General features: G+C 41.6%; 2 protein-coding genes across 14 annotated transcripts in view; one reads left to right on the forward strand and one right to left on the reverse strand.

The window, feature by feature from the left end:
- The window catches only part of gbp2 (guanylate binding protein 2), a 90,766-nt gene that overhangs the window by 17,074 nt on the left and 55,836 nt on the right, over positions 1-17,856 (reverse strand). The gene's annotated exons all lie outside the window — the stretch shown is intronic.
- Positions 1-17,856, forward strand: part of LOC125749187 (guanylate-binding protein 1-like) — a 115,132-nt gene that overhangs the window by 1,446 nt on the left and 95,830 nt on the right. For 2 of the 13 annotated variants that reach the window (XM_049026176.1, XM_049026177.1), the window contains exons 3-12: positions 75-202; positions 1,201-1,310; positions 1,609-1,820; positions 2,955-3,197; positions 3,425-3,699; positions 3,789-4,001; positions 5,019-5,121; positions 10,031-10,155; positions 10,440-10,848; positions 10,995-11,269. The exons of 1 other annotated variant lie outside the window; for it this stretch is intronic. In XM_049026176.1, coding sequence (XP_048882133.1) covers positions 75-202; positions 1,201-1,310; positions 1,609-1,820; positions 2,955-3,197; positions 3,425-3,699; positions 3,789-4,001; positions 5,019-5,121; positions 10,031-10,155; positions 10,440-10,848; positions 10,995-11,068 — 1,892 coding nt within the window. In that variant the 3' untranslated portion in view covers positions 11,069-11,269. Of the gene's footprint in view, positions 1-41; positions 203-1,200; positions 1,311-1,608; positions 1,821-2,954; positions 3,198-3,424; positions 3,700-3,788; positions 4,002-5,018; positions 5,122-5,557; positions 8,053-8,120; positions 8,130-9,269; positions 9,765-10,030; positions 10,156-10,439; positions 10,873-10,994; positions 11,270-17,856 lie in introns of those variants that run through there. 10 more of the 13 variants (XM_049026194.1, XM_049026181.1, XM_049026197.1 and 7 more) reach the window with 9 other exon arrangements.

Consider the following 17,856-nt stretch of genomic DNA (forward strand, 5'->3'; position numbering starts at 1 on the left):
GATCACATGATTGTCACAAGTCTGCATTGCTTTGTTCACAGTCATCCAGCTTTTATTTGTTATTGTCTCTTAAGGTTTTGCCCTGGGAGCCACCATACAGTCCAAAACTAAGGGCATCTGGATGTGGTGTGTACCTCACCCCGTTAAAAAGGACCAAACTCTGGTGCTCCTGGACACCGAGGGGCTGGGCGATGTGGAGAAGGTGATCAGAAGGGCTGCTTGTTTATTTTACACTGCATTTCAGTTTGAACATGGTATCCAGTTTATTTAGCCATTTTGCATTAAAATTGGATGGTGACTTCCTAATAATAATTTTTTAGGGCACAGACTTTTTTCACAGTTATGCTCTTCCTTCACTCTTAACCCCCCAGTCGCCTGAGTCAAAATTGTCATGGTGTGGCATGGTGCAGGCAGGAAAATGAAGGTGATGTTCCACTTACAGCTCTGAGGCAACAACGGTTTATTGAATACCATTAAAAACACACTTGGGAAATATACCCAAACAAAAGGACAATGAGGGGACAGAAAAAAGGAATTATGGAAAAAATATTAAACAAAGTAAGAAGCAAACAGTGGGAACAGGACTGGGCAAACTAGCAGAGTAACAACCACACTGTAACACAGGCACAGTAACATGTACAGTGACAGATTAGAGAACAGAGCAGAAGCATAGGGCACGTGAGGAATGTAAGGCAATTAACCAATTACTGAGGGCGCAGGACAATAAGCAACAAACGGAAAAGGCAGTGGCACTGGGAAATGAGATTGAGCAAATTAACACAGATGAGCACAGAACCAAAAGACTAAACAAGATATCAAACTAGGAGACATTAATCTGACACTAGAGATACAATATTAGCTATCTACAAATATGTGTTTTTTAAATTTGTGTTGTGTAAAATCGTATCCACAAAAATGCGGAGTGATTACTGGAAGAAGGCTAAAATAAAATGAAATTTACTTACGAAATGCATTTTGTAGACAAAAGAATGTATTTTCTTGACAATCTATTTTTTTCTTCAAATAATCAGATACACTCAGCCTTCTGTCCACGAAACACAAGGTGCTGATATCAAAATTGTTTTTAATAGTTTATTAATTGACAATAAAAAAAATGTTTGTAACACTGAGTTTAAATTGTTAGCCAGGCTGTAACTATGGCATAGCATAATTTAATATTGAATTGGGGATGTTTTACAGGGAGACCAGAAGAATGATGCCTGGATCTTTGCTCTCTCCATTCTTTTGAGCAGCACTCTGGTCTACAACAGCAGAGGTACCATAGACAACCAAGCAGTGGAAAACCTACAGTATCCTTTTTTTCTATAATTGAAACTTAAAGATATTTATTTAGTTATGGAAGCCATGTTTATAATTGGGATCAGACATCAGGTACATTTCCCTAATAAGCTGCAGATACATTTGGGTCTGGCTTTGAGAAAAGGCAGCTGCTGGTTTGTTATGATGTATTTAATAAAGACAGGTAGTTCAACACTGAGTTTTTTGGAAACAATATTCATCATTAGGCCCTTTAGGGGTATAAGTTAGTGGCAGTTAAAGAGACTCGATTTCCCAGACACGCAGGGCAACATTCCTTAACATGTATAGATATGTCACAGAGCTGACAGAGCGGATCAAGGTGAAATCGCCTGCCAGTACTTCATCTGCTGAGGATGATGATGATGAGGCAGATGCCCAGTTTGTGCAGTTCTTCCCCAGTTTTGTATGGGCTGTGCGGGATTTCACTTTGTTGCTGGAAATTGATGGGAAGAAAGTAAATGATGCAGAGTATCTGGAACATGCGCTTGCCCTTAAGAAAGGTAAGAGATCAAACATCAAGATTAACATAGTTGAATCACGTCACTTTTGAGACATTACTGTGCGTATATGTCTAGAGTTAGGTGGAACACAACACAAAATGAATGGTGACTGGTGTGGAGATTACAGATTTAGATTACAGCTGAGAAATGAGGTAATTGGTATGTGAGGCCCCTTGAGGGATAATTCATACTTACTGTAGTCTCATTTAATTGTCCTCCGGATACATCTGTTGTGTTGTGAATGAATTTGCACATGTTTTCAGATTTGTGACTGTTTTCTGAATTTGCAGAGCATTGACACTTGTCAGTGTTAATGCAGTCATGAAATCAAAGTGAAATGCGGACAATATGACTGTAATCTAAAATGACAAATACATAAGGGGGGCGATGGTGGCACAGGAGGTAGTGCTACCATTGTAGGTTCGAGCCCCAGCTCTTCCTGACCTTATTGAAGTGTCCTTGAGCAAGACACTGAACTCCAAATTGCTCCCAGAATTGGCGCCTTGCATGGCAGCCTCCGCCATCGGTGTGTGAAGCGGTGAATGCTTTATAGTTTTTGCCTTATAATCTATGGGAAACAATCTATGGCACGCTTTGTGTCACGCCACAACACTAGAGGGCGCCAATTGCTTTTGATGCAGCAGACCCACATATGGAACAAAAATAAATATATGCATATCTACAATTTCTACTCATGAATTGCAGTTTATCTGTACATCTTTAAAAAAAATTAACATGATATCATATAATGTCGTATAAATGTGTATTTTGCGATCAGTGAGTCTTCCTTCAAAAGCATTCATGATAGCAAAACCTTTTTCGTTCTAGTTTTTTTCTTAGGGAACAGTGCAGGGTTCTAGTGATGTAAGAGACCATATGTTTTGTGTTGCCAATCATGGACAGTGGATGGGATCAGAACAAACAAAAGAGTTTGCCTCATGGCCCTACACTAGTGATGCGCCTAAACAGTGATCACCACTCAGACAACACCATATTGCTAAAATTACATCAATTCTGTCAATTTTGTTTAGAGTACATGGCCGCTATTATGGTATACACGTCATGCTAGACTGACACCTGTGTGCTACAGTACAGAGATTTTAAGTGTGTCTTGTTACGTGTTTCTATGCATAGGAAGGGACAGGAAGACAGTTGACTATAACCTCCCCCGAGAGTGCATTCGGAATTACTTCCCAACAAGGAGATGCTTTGTGTTTGAAACCCCAGCCGCTCCGGATAAAATGGCCCACCTTGAGTCCATTGAAGAAAGTCAGCTTAGTCCATCATTTAAGGCTGTTTCTCTTATGTTCTGCAAGTACATCTACCAGGAAAGTCCAGTAAAAAGAGTGAAAGGTGGACTTCCAGTCACAGGAAGGAGTGAGTACGATCTCAGTCAACACTCATAATAACTATAGCTTTGTGTTGTATTTCCTGTTTTAAAATATTACTTTACATGTAAAGAGATTGTGTTCATGTCTAAATTGGACCTCATGCAGTCGTTTGGAAGGCAAAAGCCTTTAGAATAAATCCACTCCCACTGGATATTACATAGTAACTATGGATTTTGAATAATCATGATTTACATACTCGCTGATTGGTTTTAGTGCTTGGCCACTTGGCAAAGACCTACGTGGAGACCATTGCTAGCGGTGGTGTTCCCTGTCTGGAGAATGCTGTGGTTGCCCTGACCCAGATTGAAAATGAGGCAGCTGTGCAGGAAGGATTGCAGGTGTACAGAAATGGCATGAAGGAGGTCACCTTCCCAGTAGGCATGGAGGAGATATCCAAGCAGCACCGACACTGGGATTCCCAGGCCATCAAAGCATTCTCAAACCGATCCTTTAAAGATGAGAAGGGTGAATACATGAAAAAACTACTGGTAGGTTTCCGTCCCAGCCAGCTTATAATGATACTGACTTAAGGTTGCTGAAAGAATGTAAACCACAACAGAATCTGCTGTGTTCATAGGAAGCCATCAATGAAGTTTATGCTGCGCTTCTTGCTGAAAACGAGGAAGCCTCAGAAGAACTTTGCAGACAGCTGCTTTCACAGCTTTCTCAGCCAATGGCCACGAAATTGGAGAATGGATCCTATGCTAAACCGGGTGGGTATGAGCTTTATTGTGTGGACCGCCAAGCTTTACTGGATGAATACAACAGAAAGCCCAACAAAGGAGTCAAGGTAAGAACTACAGATAAAACTGTCTATAACCCCAAATGACTTGGTGTTATGCATGTGCTCTGTGCCTTTCAAAATCTGAACACATGAAAATATTGAAAAATTATTTCTTTGACTTACTGGGATAAGTAAAGTTATTGTTAAAAGTAGCTGTTGTTGAAGGTAAATGGGTTGGTACTAGTGCCCTGTGCGGGACTGTTTTTTAATCCGACTTCCGCCGAATTTCTGACCATTATCGCCTGCTCCCGTCTCTGTCACTCCGGCCCACACCCGCAGATACATTAACGGAGATACTGTATGAAGAAATAAGTTTATATGCATTAAATGTTCTATTCCAATAGAACAAGAACTAAATAAATAAAACAAATTCAACAAAAAGCTCTGAACTTTGAATCATAAATAAATGTAAACTGAGCCCAAATCATATCTGCAAGTATCTGCACAGTTATTAAAACAAATAGCCAAATCTATACAGCAAATGTTTAAATAACACATTATTATAAACAAATAAGAGCAGCTTAAAAACAGAAGAGAACCCTGAGCCTTATTTCAAAGAAATACATTTAAACTAGCTGAACATCACAATTTAATATAATGGCTCAGAACAAACATGAATATATAACACAAAATAAATGACATCAGTTACATTCTCCATCCTGCCAAAAATCTTGGGACCCGCTGTCGATTTTTAGCCGCCCGCTCCCGCCCGTGGCAACCTTAAAACGCCCGCTCCCGCGAGATTTCCGTTGGGTTCCGCGGGACCCACAGGATCCCAGTCCCAATGCAGGGCTCTAGTTGGTATTGTAGATCTGACCTTACAATTTTATTGCACTGCAGAGTATCAAAAAATAAGTGATAATATGTTCAGGACCTCCCGCAATTGGTAAGTTTCAGGCTGAATACGCAAAGGAATAAGGTCTGTATCTGTGTTGGTGAAATGGTGAAAAAAAACCCATAAAACTGTAAAGTATCAGTGTCTTACGCCTATTTGATCTTTTCATGTTCTGATGGGTTTTATAGACGGAAGAAGTCCTAGAGAACTTTCTAAAGGAAAAGCACGCAGAATCTACTTCAGTCATGCAGGCTGATAAGCAACTCACTGAGAAGGAGAAGAAAATCCACGGTAAGGTTTTATTGCAGCTATGTGGAACAAACGTCCGACTTGTTTTCACTGAGTACCTCAGTTAAATGTATATAATCATTAGTTACGGAAGATGTGTTCAGAAAAAAGTTACAAAGGAGAGGACACCATTTGCCCCATCAAGCTCACTTGGAGGGAATTAAATTAATAATTTAAAGTTGGCGGGACCTCGTGAAGAATCTAGGGTTTTAGCTTGCACAACCTCTTCGGGCAGACTCTTCCATACTCTAATTACATGCTGTGAGAAGAAGTTCATTCTCAGATCCAAACAAAACTGTTCCCCCATTAATTTCTGACTGTGGCCACGAGTTTTTGGATTAAAATTTATTTTGAAGTAACAGTGTGGATGAACAGCATCTAGACCTGTTAGAATCTTATATACCTGGATCGTTTCATCCTTTAGTCTTCTTTGCTAAAGGCTAAACAAATTCAGCTCTGCCAACCTCTGTTCGCGAGACATCCCCCTATGGCCAGGAATTGTAGTCCTGCATTGGACCATTTCTAAAGCAGAAATGCCCTTTTTGAGGTAAGGTGACCCAAACAAAATTGCAATTTGAAACAAAGCCAGTAAACAGTAAACATTTGAAACCAGAGGAAAAGATTTACATTTGCGGTGTGAACATATTTATACTGCTGTTGAGCCATAAGTCTTCTTGTGAGAAAACCTGAAAATGTCATGCCAGATGCATGCAGAGTTGGCAATTAGTTATACACAACCATAAACAACATGCAACAATTTTTGGTTCCCAAATCAAAGCTTGCTACCAACAGTTCAGTTACAGCTGCCCTAATCTTGTATAACCAAGCTTCAGGACCGGTGCCTTCGAACCAAGTGGGTCGCTACTGCGGGCGGTTCAAACAGTAATGTTACACCTTCCTTGCCCACAAAACCGTTGTTTTGTGCAGAGGTTTTCTAGCTAGAGGCTAATTTGCAAACCTAGTCCTTGGTTGGACTTTTAAAAAACAGATAATAACAGCAATTATTGATTCACACACACACACACGCACATGTAGGGTATACCTATCCTTATGGGGCCCACTCGTTCACTTCTACGGGAAAAATGCTAACGCTAACTATGACAACCTTAACCCCCACCCTGCACACACACACTCAAGAAATGAATGGAAATTAATTAATATAACTAATATAAAACATCAGTGTTCACAGGTTTGTTTTTGTTTCAGCCATTTTATCACCTAAGAGCTAAAGACCCTGACAGTTGGTAACAGTTTTATTGCTGATGGTAACTTAATCCAAACCTGAGGTCCTCTAAATGAGAATGAGGTTTGACCAAATGATGTTTTGTATTTTGCTGGTTTACAGTCTCCATTAGCTGCTCCTCTTGTTGGTGCTCCTGTGCTGCTGGCTTTTACAATCATTCTGCTCACCAACTCTGGCACAAGGCCACTGAGGCATTTAAATTTCAGTTTTATAAAAAAGAAATTTATAAAATTGTCGAAACTTAGGAGATTCTACTTCTCCTGTATTTTACAACGGTGCCACTTCATCGGTTTATTGGTCCAAGACTTTTAGGGCTTGTTTGTATAGACACATCATAGGTTTTAAAGCAGATTGAGATGCTTGGCTCCAAACAGTTACACAGTATGAGAGGTGAGACAGAATCATGACATGCAGGTACAACTGGGCAGCTTTTACAGGTAAATATGGTCTTATGATACAGAAGCAGTTGAGGTTGGTCTTAATGGATCTGGCCACTTTCCTGGTGTGAGACTCAAATTTAAGATGAGAATCCAAAACAAAACCCAGATATTTAAACTCATTCACTTTTTAGATTTCTCTATGGTCAATGATAACAATGAAATTATTACAGATATTACGTCTGATTGGAAAACAAATGGTTACGGATTTGCTAGGTATGATCTGAACCAGTTAATGACTGTCTGAGAGAAATTTAATTTGTTGAGTTTATGTAAGAGCATCTCATGATTCACTGTGTTTTCAGATCTAAAAAAACTGCTCCAACTACATTACCATCATCTAAAGATCTTTTAATATTTTCAGTGAGGTAAGAGGTGACCAATTCTGTTGAATATCCTGAGCAAAACCCAAACTGTTCTGGACAAAGGAGCTGATTTTTATCCAGGAAGCGAAATAGTTGCTCCGCTACTGATTTTTCAATAACTTTGGATATGGCCGGTAAGATAGTGATTAATCAGTATTTATTAACTTGGTCAGAGTCACCAGATTTCAGGATTGGAGTAATGAGTCCTTTTTTGAGGTTGTCAGGAAATTCCCCTTTTGCAAATGATAAGTTTGTTAGATGGGTTATAGGATTTACTAGTGTGTTTCTTTATAAGTTGTATATCCATTGCAAATATGTCTTTAACTTTTGAATTTTGTAATCGGTTAATTATATGCTGGGTTTTACATGCGTCAATCTTAATAGTGGTGGTGGTGGTAGTGATGGTAAAAGAATCAGAATTCTCTCTATTGCAGTACATGCAGTTTTGTACAACTACTAAATGGTATGGAATTCTTGAAGGGAACTCTTAATGCTTTGGCATCCCAAGACATTTTGGACAATTCTATAATTTCAACTTTGTGGGATCAGTTTTGGGGAAACCCCTTTTCTGTTCCAGCATGACTGTGCCACAGTGCACAAAGGAAGGTCCATAAAGACATGGTTGGGTATGTTTGGTGTGTGGTAGAACTTGACTGCTCCACACAGAACCTTGACCTCAACCCCATCGTATACCTTTGGGATGAAATAGAATGGAAGTTGTGAGCCAGGCCTTAACATTATGTTAAAAAAATAATGCATCGATTTAAAATATTGACACATTCTCAGCGTCAGCATCATTGACTATTCGTGGCAGCCCTAAATATGTATATATGGGTCATATACATACACGCTATACATGTACATGGTAATATATACTGTATATAGTATAGAGCCACAGCAAAAAATAGGAGACCACTCTATATTTTTTTTAAAAAAGGGCATTTTTTTAATGCTGGTGTAAGCAAGGTTCTGCCGGCAGAAGGCTACACTAAGGTTGATTCTAGGTTCAAAACATTTACTGCATTTGGCAGATGCCCTTAGCCGGAGCGACTTACATAAGTCTCATTAGTGAATACATTCCGATGCTGATTCAATAAAACCTGGCTAGGAATACGATCACTCGAAAACAAGCTGTAGGCAAGTTTTTTTTATTATTTAAAAAAAAAAAAATTAAATAATGAGTATAATCCTGGAAGTGCTAATCCAAGTACAGATGCTCCTTTACTTACAAATGAGATACGTTCCCAACGGCCGTTGGTAACTTGAAATGCTGCTGCGTGGTGGGAGTAGCAGCCAGAAGTCATACTACCCGAAATTGGCACGCAGAAAAAAAATTTGATGTTGCAGACAGGAAACGGGAGCACAATGAACACAATTTGGACTTGCAGTCCTCTTTGTTTGTATGTCTGAAAGTTTGTAAGTTGACAGTTCGTAAGTAGAGAAGCGTCTGTACTTCCAAAAGAGGTCGTTTTTTAATCAAAATTTCTAAGACGACTGTACACAAGAATAAGGTAAAGCAGGATACACAGGGAACAGAGAGCAGAGGCAACTTTCTAATGCTAGAGATGACCTTTAAATTATCCGATAGTGTCTCTTATCATAGGATGACATCAAGTGACCTTCAAAAGGAATGGGAAACATTACGTGCAGGTGTGACGTGCACTGCTAGGACAGTTTGTATCAGACTCCTGAAATGGAAGTTGCTCAGTGGCTGTATTCAAATATGTTGTGGTCCATGGGAGGACATGGCCACCTCAGCACAAGCTTGAGAGCTGCACCGCCATCTACTGCTCCTTCAAACAAACATCAGATTTTTTCCATCGCTATTAATGCTAACTTTTTAACATTGATTCCGAATTTCTGTAATATTGGCTTAGAGTACAAAATGTATATTAAATGTATATTTCTGTAAAAAACTTTTTTTTAACAATTACCTAAAAACTATTTTGCATCCTCTGTCGATCATTGTAAAAGCTTTAAACAGGAGACTGATAGGGGAAAAGGAGGAAATTACAGGCTCACAGGCTGCATGAAAATGAAGGTGAAATACTTGCTTGTCCATTCAATTCCCCTCTCCTCCCCTCTTTATTATGACTGAATGAACAGAGGAAAGAGAGAGAGCTGCACTTCTGGCTCAGCAGAAAAAAGTCGAAGAGGAGAAGCGTTTAGAGATGGAGAAGACCCTCGAGGATGAACGGAAAAGCCATGAGAAGGCACTTCAGATGCTTAGAGAGAAAATGGAGGATGAATTAGCCTGCCAAAAGAAGGAGACTGAAATGGCCATAGACTGCAAACTTAAAGAGCAGAGGGATCTTATGGAGAAAGGCTTTAAGGAGAAGGCAGAAGTAATGAAACAAGAAATCGACAACCTGAAAGCAGAGAAAGACAAAGAAAGCAACTCTGGCAACTGGTTTACAAATTATCTCTTGCCAATTGCTGATAGAGCCCTCCAGGCAGGCAGCACTATCTTACAGTTCAAATTAATGAAGAAATCTTTTAAAAAGTAAAATAACTTTGTACCTTCATAATTTGCTTCATTGAGAAGTAACAGTAACATTGTGGCTAACAGCAAGTTGGATCAATAAAATAACTTTCTTCAAATCTCACTTGTAATGTGTTATTTGTGTATTTATGATTTTTTTCAGAAAATTGTTTACAAAATTGACTGTTCGTCTTTGTTCAGTATTTGCTTTAAGAAACACAATGTCATTCTTTCCCAGTGTTTATAAAGAGTACTGGTAGCTATCGTACTCCCATTCTGTCACACTCACAAATAGTGGCCAGTATCCCCAACTTCATATCTGATCAGGATGGATTTCTTCCATTCTAGAGGCAGTCATTCTTAGTTCTTTTCTGTATTGTAACAGAGGAGGAGCTAACATCTCTCAAGTTGGAGCAGGAGAAGAGAAGGGAAACTCAAGAACGTCAGATAGCAGAACAGATGCTTGAGGAGCAAAGTTTACGTCATCAGGAGACCGTACATCATCTGAAGGTACATTTACTCATCTAATTAATTAGTCTTGTAGAGAAAAGGAGATATTTTATATCTGAAACGGTAAAAAGAATTTTGTATCACACTAGATGATAACTCAATATAGTCATCTATACATTATAATGTTTAGAGCTCCTGAATGGTTCTATAGATAATTTATATTTTAAACCGATATCGTCAAATAATTAAAAAGATCTTCTGATTTGTGAGATTGAGGGAACACTGATGAATAATTGAGCACAGCGGAAATGTCACTAAAACATGTCATTCTATGATGTTAAAAGGAAAAAATGAAACGTGAGGCAGCTGAAGCTCAGCAAGAAATGGAGCTCGCTCTGCAGAGTAAGCTTCAGGAGCAGAATGTGCTCATGGCTACGGGCTTCAAAGCAAAGGAAGCAGCCATGGAAGAGGAGATTCAGAGGCTGCAAGTGGGGATGAACGAGGCCAAGCAGAAACGGGAAATGGATATGATGGGAACGGTCAAAGACGTCATGACTGTCATCTCCACTGGCTTAGACACTTACTACGGTTACAAAAAAACCCGTGAGCAGCGCAAACTGCTGGCACAGAAGCATCAAATGAGCAAGGGAGTAAAGACCCCAAGGCAGGACGCAAACCCCACAAAGAACCAGTTGGGGTCGTCTGTCCAAAATAAGTCAGCCCAAGGGGTGTCGACACCGAGCCAGAAAGATGGTACTTCTGTGTGATTTCAAAGAAGTAATCTTTTCTGCATCACTTTATTTTCCCAGATTACAAATCATAGGAATGTTTCATTGATAAGTCAACATGAAATACCTTCATAAAATATCCAAGCACTCATAACATTTTATCCTGTGTAGGGTCTTCGGGAAACCTGGATGCATCCTGGGAAACTCAAGCGACCTCACAGACTGAAGGTCCCCCCATATCATAAGTAAGATGAGAAATCTCACTGGCAAAGAAAGAGGCCCAGATGCTGCTATTCTAGGTTGCTTTCAGGAACATGAATGCAAGACAGGTGCAAGACAGAGGAGGCCTAACTCCTCACATCTATGGTTAGGAGAAATACTTTGCTTTGTGTGGAATAATGTGAAAATGAAAACTCAAACATGACTAATAAAATAACTTCAATGCATGAGCATTCAACTTCAATTACTTAGTGTTCCCCCCACCCTCAAATTGATATGATCTTGTTTAAAATGCATAGCTCCCCAGATTGTATTCTTTTTAGAAGTAGCTCACATTGTAAATAAGGTTGGAGAGCTCTGCTCTAAATGGAAAATGAATAATTAAATCTGATTGCATAAAACTGTCACTCTCTTAGTTAAATGCAGTAACCGATTCTTAAAAAACTACTTTCAGGAATAACGCCCACATCATTGCAGAACAAACAATTAAACCACGCAAACTTGCATCCTGATGATTTGCTGAACTTACTTTCACAAGATTTCCACGTACTTTAAAAAAAAATAAATAAAAATAAATCTTTTAATGGGCATTGATCAAAACTCATCTGAGTTAAAAATTTTGAAATAACTGGTCCAAAATTGTTTGTTTTTCTGTTCAAATTGTCTATTGCCTCTCCCCTGTTTCTACACTGAAAAAGATTTATCGGAGGTAATAGTTTTTTATTTTTTCCTTTTTTTTTTTTTTACTTGGCAGCTATTTGTATCCAAAGTATGATGTCCAATTTAACAAATAAGGTCAGCCAGTACTTGGGGCAATTAGGGTTAAGGGCCTTTCTCAAGGGCCCAATAACGAGCTTACTCTGCCAACCAGAGGATTTGAAGCCCCTCCCCCATACAGGTACTGGGCTTCTGTCATCAATTGTTGGAGTAACCATTCTGTCTGGCTGACAGGTCACCTCCTGTGTTGTGTTCAGTTCGACAGTGTTTCGGAGCTTCTGTGTGTGCACATGACATCATCATTGGGTTGATCCAGTGGGTTGAGAGGGCTGACACTGGTGCTGTACATGTGCATATCACACTGTCACACTGTTCAGAGTCCTGACCATGCTCTTTTTGTGCAGAAAAGAGATGACACCGATTGATGGATCGGCCCTTGAACCCCAAAAACTGCTCCAGGAGCACAGGATTAATACCCCAAGCTTTATTCTCACGTCTGTATGTGTGTTTGTCTTAAAGAAGAGAATGATAGCTAGGATATGTGAAAACTAAAGAACTCTGTAAATGTATGATTATTCTGCTTTGTGGAGTTTCACAGAAATATTTCACTTGGTGATAGTATTAACCATGCGCTTTTCGCTAACATAGCATACAACCTCATTTCCAAAAATGTTGGGACGCTGTGTAAAATGAAAAGAAAAGCAGAGTACAATGATTTGCAAAGCATATAAACCCATATTTAAATAAAGATAGAACATAGGCGAGAAATCAAATGTTGAAACTGAGAATATCGAAATTCCAAAATTCTTTGCAATATTACATTGAGGAACATTATTCTTAAGAACAAGAATAAGAACTTGTTCTTTCGGTCACTACCCATAGCTCGTGACCATAGGTGAGGGTAGGAACGTAGATCGACTGGTAAATCGAGAGCTTCGCCTTTTGGCTCAGCTCTTTCTTCACCATGACAGACCGATGCAGCGCCTGCATCACTGCTGACGCCACACCGATCCGCCTGTCGATCTCCCGTTCCATTGTTCCCTCACTCGTGAACAAGACCCCAAGATACTTAAACTCCTCCACTTGGGAGAGGACCCCATCCCCAACCCGGAGAGAGCATTCTACTCTTTTCCGGCTGAGGACCATGGTCTCGGATTTGGAGATGCTGATTCTCATCCCAGCCGCTTCACACTCGGCTGCGAACTGTCTCAGTGAGAGCCGAAGGTCACGGTCCGATGAAGACAACAGAACCACATCATCTGCAAAAAGCAGAGACCTAATCCTGAGGTCACCAAACCGGACACCCTCAATGCCCTGGCTGTGCCTAGAAATTCTGTCCATAAAAACTATGAACAGAATCAGTGACAAAGGGCAGCCCTGATGGAGTCCTACCCTCAACGGAAACGAGTCCGACTTATTGCCGCCCATGCAGACCAGGCTCTGGCACCGGTCATACAGGGACCGAACTGCCCTTAAAAGGAAGCCCGGCACCCTATACTCCCGGAGCACCCCCCACAGGACTCCCCCAGGGACACGGTCAAATGCCTTCTCCAAGTCCACAAAACACATGTAGACTGGTCGGGCAAACTCCCATGAACCCTCCAAAACCCTGCGGAGAGTATAGAGTTGGTCCACTGTTCCACGGCCAGGGCAAAAACCACACTTCTCCTCCTGGATCCGAGGTTCGACAATCCTGCTGACCCTCCTCTCCAGGACCCCCGAATAGACCTTATCAGGGAGGCTGAGGAGCGTGATCCCCCTATAGTTGGAGCACACCCTCTGGTCCCCCTTCTTAAAGAGGGGGACCACCACCCCGGTCTGCCAGTCCAGAGGCACTGCCCCCGATGTCCACGCGATGCCACAGATGCGTGTCAACTAAGACAGCCCTGCAACATCCAGAGCCTTGAGGAACTCCGGGTGAATCTCATCCACTCCTGGGGCTCGGCCACCGAGGAGCTTTTTACCCACCTCAGCAACCTCCGCCGCAGAGATAGGCGAGTCCACCCCCAAGTCCCCACACTCTGCTTCCATATCGGAAGGCATGTCGGTGGGATTGAGGAGGTCTTCGAAGTATTCCTTCCACCGACCCAAAACGTCTCGAGTTGAGGTCAGCAGCGTACCATCCCCTCCATAAACAGTGTTGATGTTGCACCGCTTTCCCACCCTGAGCCGCCGGATGGTGGACCAGAATCTCCTCGAAGCCATCCGGAAGTCGTTTTCCATGGCCTCACCAAACTCCTCCCACACCTGAGTTTTTGCCTCAGCAACTGCCAAAGCCGCATCCCGCTTAGCCTGCCGGTAGCCGTCAGCTGCGTCTGGAGTACCACAGGCTAAAAAGGCCCGGTAGGACTCCTTCTTCAGCTTGACGGCATCCCTCACCACTGGTGTCCACCAGCGGGTTCGAGGATTGCTGCCACGACAGGCACCGACCACCTTACGGCCGCAGCTCCGGTCAGCCGCCTCCACAATGGAGGCGCGCGCGGAACATGGCCCATTCGGACTCAATGTCCCCCGCCTCCCCCGGGATATGGGAGAAGTTCTGCCGGAGGTAGGAGTTGAAACTCCTGACAGGGAGTTCCGCCAGACGTTCCCAGCAGACCCTCACTATACGCTTGGGCCTGCCAGGCCTGGCCGGCTTCCTCCCCCACCAGCGGAGCCAACCCACCACCAGGTAGTGATCAGTTGACAACTCCGCCCCTCTCTTCACCCGAGTGTCCAAGACATGCGGCCGCAAGTTCGACGACACGACTACAAAGTCGATCATCGAACTGCGGCCTAGGGTGTCCTGGTGCCAAGTGCATATATGGATACCCTTATGCTTGAACATGGTGTTCATTATGGACAATCCGTGACGAGCACAGAAGTCCAATAATAAAGCACCGCTCGGGTTCCTCCCGATCACGCCCCTCCAGGTCTTGCTGTCATTGCCCACATGAGCATTGAAGTCCCCCAGCAGAACAAGAGAGTCCCCAGGAGGAGCGCTCTCCAACACCCCTTCCAAGGACTCCAAAAAGGGTGGGTATGCTGAACTGCCGTTTGGCGCATAAGCACAAACAACAGACAGGACCCGTCCCCCCACCCGAAGGCGAAGGGAGGCTACCCTCTCGTCCACTGCGGTAAACACCAATGTACAGGCGCCCAGCCAGGGGGCAACAAGTATGCCCACCCCCGCTCGGCGCTTCTCCCTGTGGACAACTCCAGAGTGGAAAAGGGTCCAACCCCCCCTCAAGGTGACCCAAGCTGTGCGTCGAGGTGAGCCCAACTATATCTAGCCGGAACTTCACAACCTCGCGCACAAGTTCAGGCTCCTTCCCCATCAGAGAGGTGACATTCCATGTCCCTAGAGATGGCGATCTGATCCTAGGCTGCAGAAGCTAAGGTCCCCGCCTTTGGCTGCTGCCCAACTCACATTGCACCTGACTCCTATGGCCTCTTTTATAGGTGGTGAGCCTATTTGAGGGGGAACCCACGTGCCTCCTTCAGGCTGTGCCCGACCAGGCCCTATCGGTGTAGGCCTGGCCACCAGGCTCTCGCCATCGAGCCCCACCCCCAGGCCTGGCTCCAGGGGGGGTGTAACAGTTTTATGGCATTTAATTAGTCTCAAAACCTGCACAAATTAATATAGAACCTCAAACTTGTTAAAAACACAAGAATTGTAACAAGTAGAATACATGTTAACAACATGTAGGTAATGTGTATTTTATGTGTAATGCGTATTTTGAAGGAACACCATCAGGGTCAAAACTCTGAATCAACACCATTGCCATTTAATTCACATTAGTACATCTAATAAATAAATGTGAGGTAATACAATGGACAGCATCACAATATACTGAATTTTATTGATTCTTTGAAATCTATCAGAATACAGTTCAGCTGTTTGAAACACTTCTCAAATTACAGTACGGTACAAATTAAATTACTGTAGCAATTCAAATACGCTATAATACAGTATAATACAGTACATAAAATACAGCTTATTGTAATCACGCTGCTGCAGCTCAGTGGTTCATTTTTCGCATTACTTTAGGACTATAAACAAATTATTTGAAACAGTGTTTGTGCGAAAATGATTCAGTCCCAAGGTTTTTGATCACTGTAAGCAGTTTCCACTGTATTTGTTTTGCATATGGGTTAGGAATTGTTTTCTTTTTTGTAATGATGAACTTCAAAATTAAGAACAATGGTATCAAACATACTACCTCTGCTTCTTAACATCCTGCCAGTAATGGTATAGGAGAGAGATTCATTCAGACCTTCAAAAAGGCTATCACGACAGTCGATCATGAAGGTATAGCCCTGCAACACACGTGTAGCTGTCACGGGAATTTTTTTTAAATTCTCCCTTCACCATCCCCCCCCCCCCCCCCCCCCCAGGCGGAGGACTGCTTTATTTTTAATTTCAACGTTAATACAACGTTAATGTTACTATAATTATAGCCCTGGGAAGATTTGTGTATGGATAATATATGCTTATGTTTATGAATCATAATATTTATTTTATTCCAGTTTTTCACGGTGTTAGAGTCAAGAAGGAAGATAATAAATACTGTATAAACATCAGTCAAAGCATGGTCTAATCTGTACCATAAAAATAGTAGATACAGCAAGATAGATTTGTGGTCTTGTACGGATCTCACTAGACCAGACACCAGGTAAGATGTTGAAAGTAAACAATTCTGGTACATGCATAAAAAGCCTACAAGGAATTTTTAAGCCCATGCCCAGGATTATCAATTTCACCAATGGCAACCATGGAAAATCACAACCCGAACAAGACCATTGACCTGGTGAAAATACACGGCAGCATAATGGGAACCAAATTCAGGATGCTTAGGTACAGGCCATGCCATTGCCTTCCCTGGAGTAAAAGGGGCCTGAAGTGGTGCCTTCTGAAGTTCCTGGTTTTCTTCAAACTGGACCTGAGACTACAACCACGAGGACTGATTCCTCAGAGGTGACTATGCCCAGTGACAGTGATACTGTCAGCCCACAGGGTTCACAACGTAGATACACTAAGAGGCAGCAATGTGAGCGGAGTGGAGTGATGAGAATTTCTACTCATCGCTCGCAGAGCGGGACGCTCCCCCACTCACTCTCGTTTACTCTCATTCTGCTCAATTTTCACTCCTCTCCAATGAAATCGCTTACTGTAGAAATAGAAGTCATTCTGCATTGTATTTCAACTTCAGCTTAAACTGCAGTCTGGATAACTGAGCAGCTTTTTTTTTTTAACTGAGCAGAGTTTTTTTTTCAAATATGCTGCTCCACGCTCCTGTTCTGTCCGAGATCCTTCCACTCCTTTTCCTCCATTCACATGCTGGGAGGCTCGGAAATTCTCCATGGAGACTTAATTTGTAAATAAAGGGATCATAAAAAGGGGGGGGGCTTTTCCATTCTGTAGAGTTGTTTTGTAATGCTTTGTGGGAAATGATGTTCGCTTCACTTACTGGTTGTGTGGTTATGTTAAATCTTTTTATCATTTATAGTATGGTGGAAGTGTAATGCATGTGAAGAGTAACAGTATTTATAAGCAGAGGTAGACATAGCAGCATTATGTGACATTTAAATAAAATAGAAGTTTGACTGCTAAAATGCAATGAATAGACTGCAATAAAAAGGACGGCACTCTGCATCTACATGGACTAAGTCAGAATTGTTATTATACAGTTGCGTTATATGACAGACACAACAACCCAGATTTTTCCACGAGGACCAGATGCACTGTTTAGTGTTTAAAGCAAAACACTAATTTACAATGTTTAATATAAATAAAACATTAAATACACAAGTGTAATAGTGTCTGATATTTTTATGTTAATACATTTATACTAAACAATGTTAGATAATGGTATTCTTGAAATTATAAGGTTTCATATAATTGAATAATTTAATTTATTACTTGAAATTATTACTTAAATTAAATGATATACATGCACAGATATCAGTCATAGGTCACAACATTGCTAAATTTCAATTATAAAATCCAAAATTGGTACTAAATGAGCCGCCTTTGGGAGCCGAAAGAGTCAGCTCTTAGTTTTGAGCTGAGTCAAATGATCTTGCTCACTAAAAAGAGCCAGACTTCCCATCAATA

This window comes from Brienomyrus brachyistius, chromosome 9 (assembly GCF_023856365.1).
Source record: "Brienomyrus brachyistius isolate T26 chromosome 9, BBRACH_0.4, whole genome shotgun sequence".
In the NCBI taxonomy this organism is placed as follows: Eukaryota; Metazoa; Chordata; class Actinopteri; order Osteoglossiformes; family Mormyridae; genus Brienomyrus; species Brienomyrus brachyistius.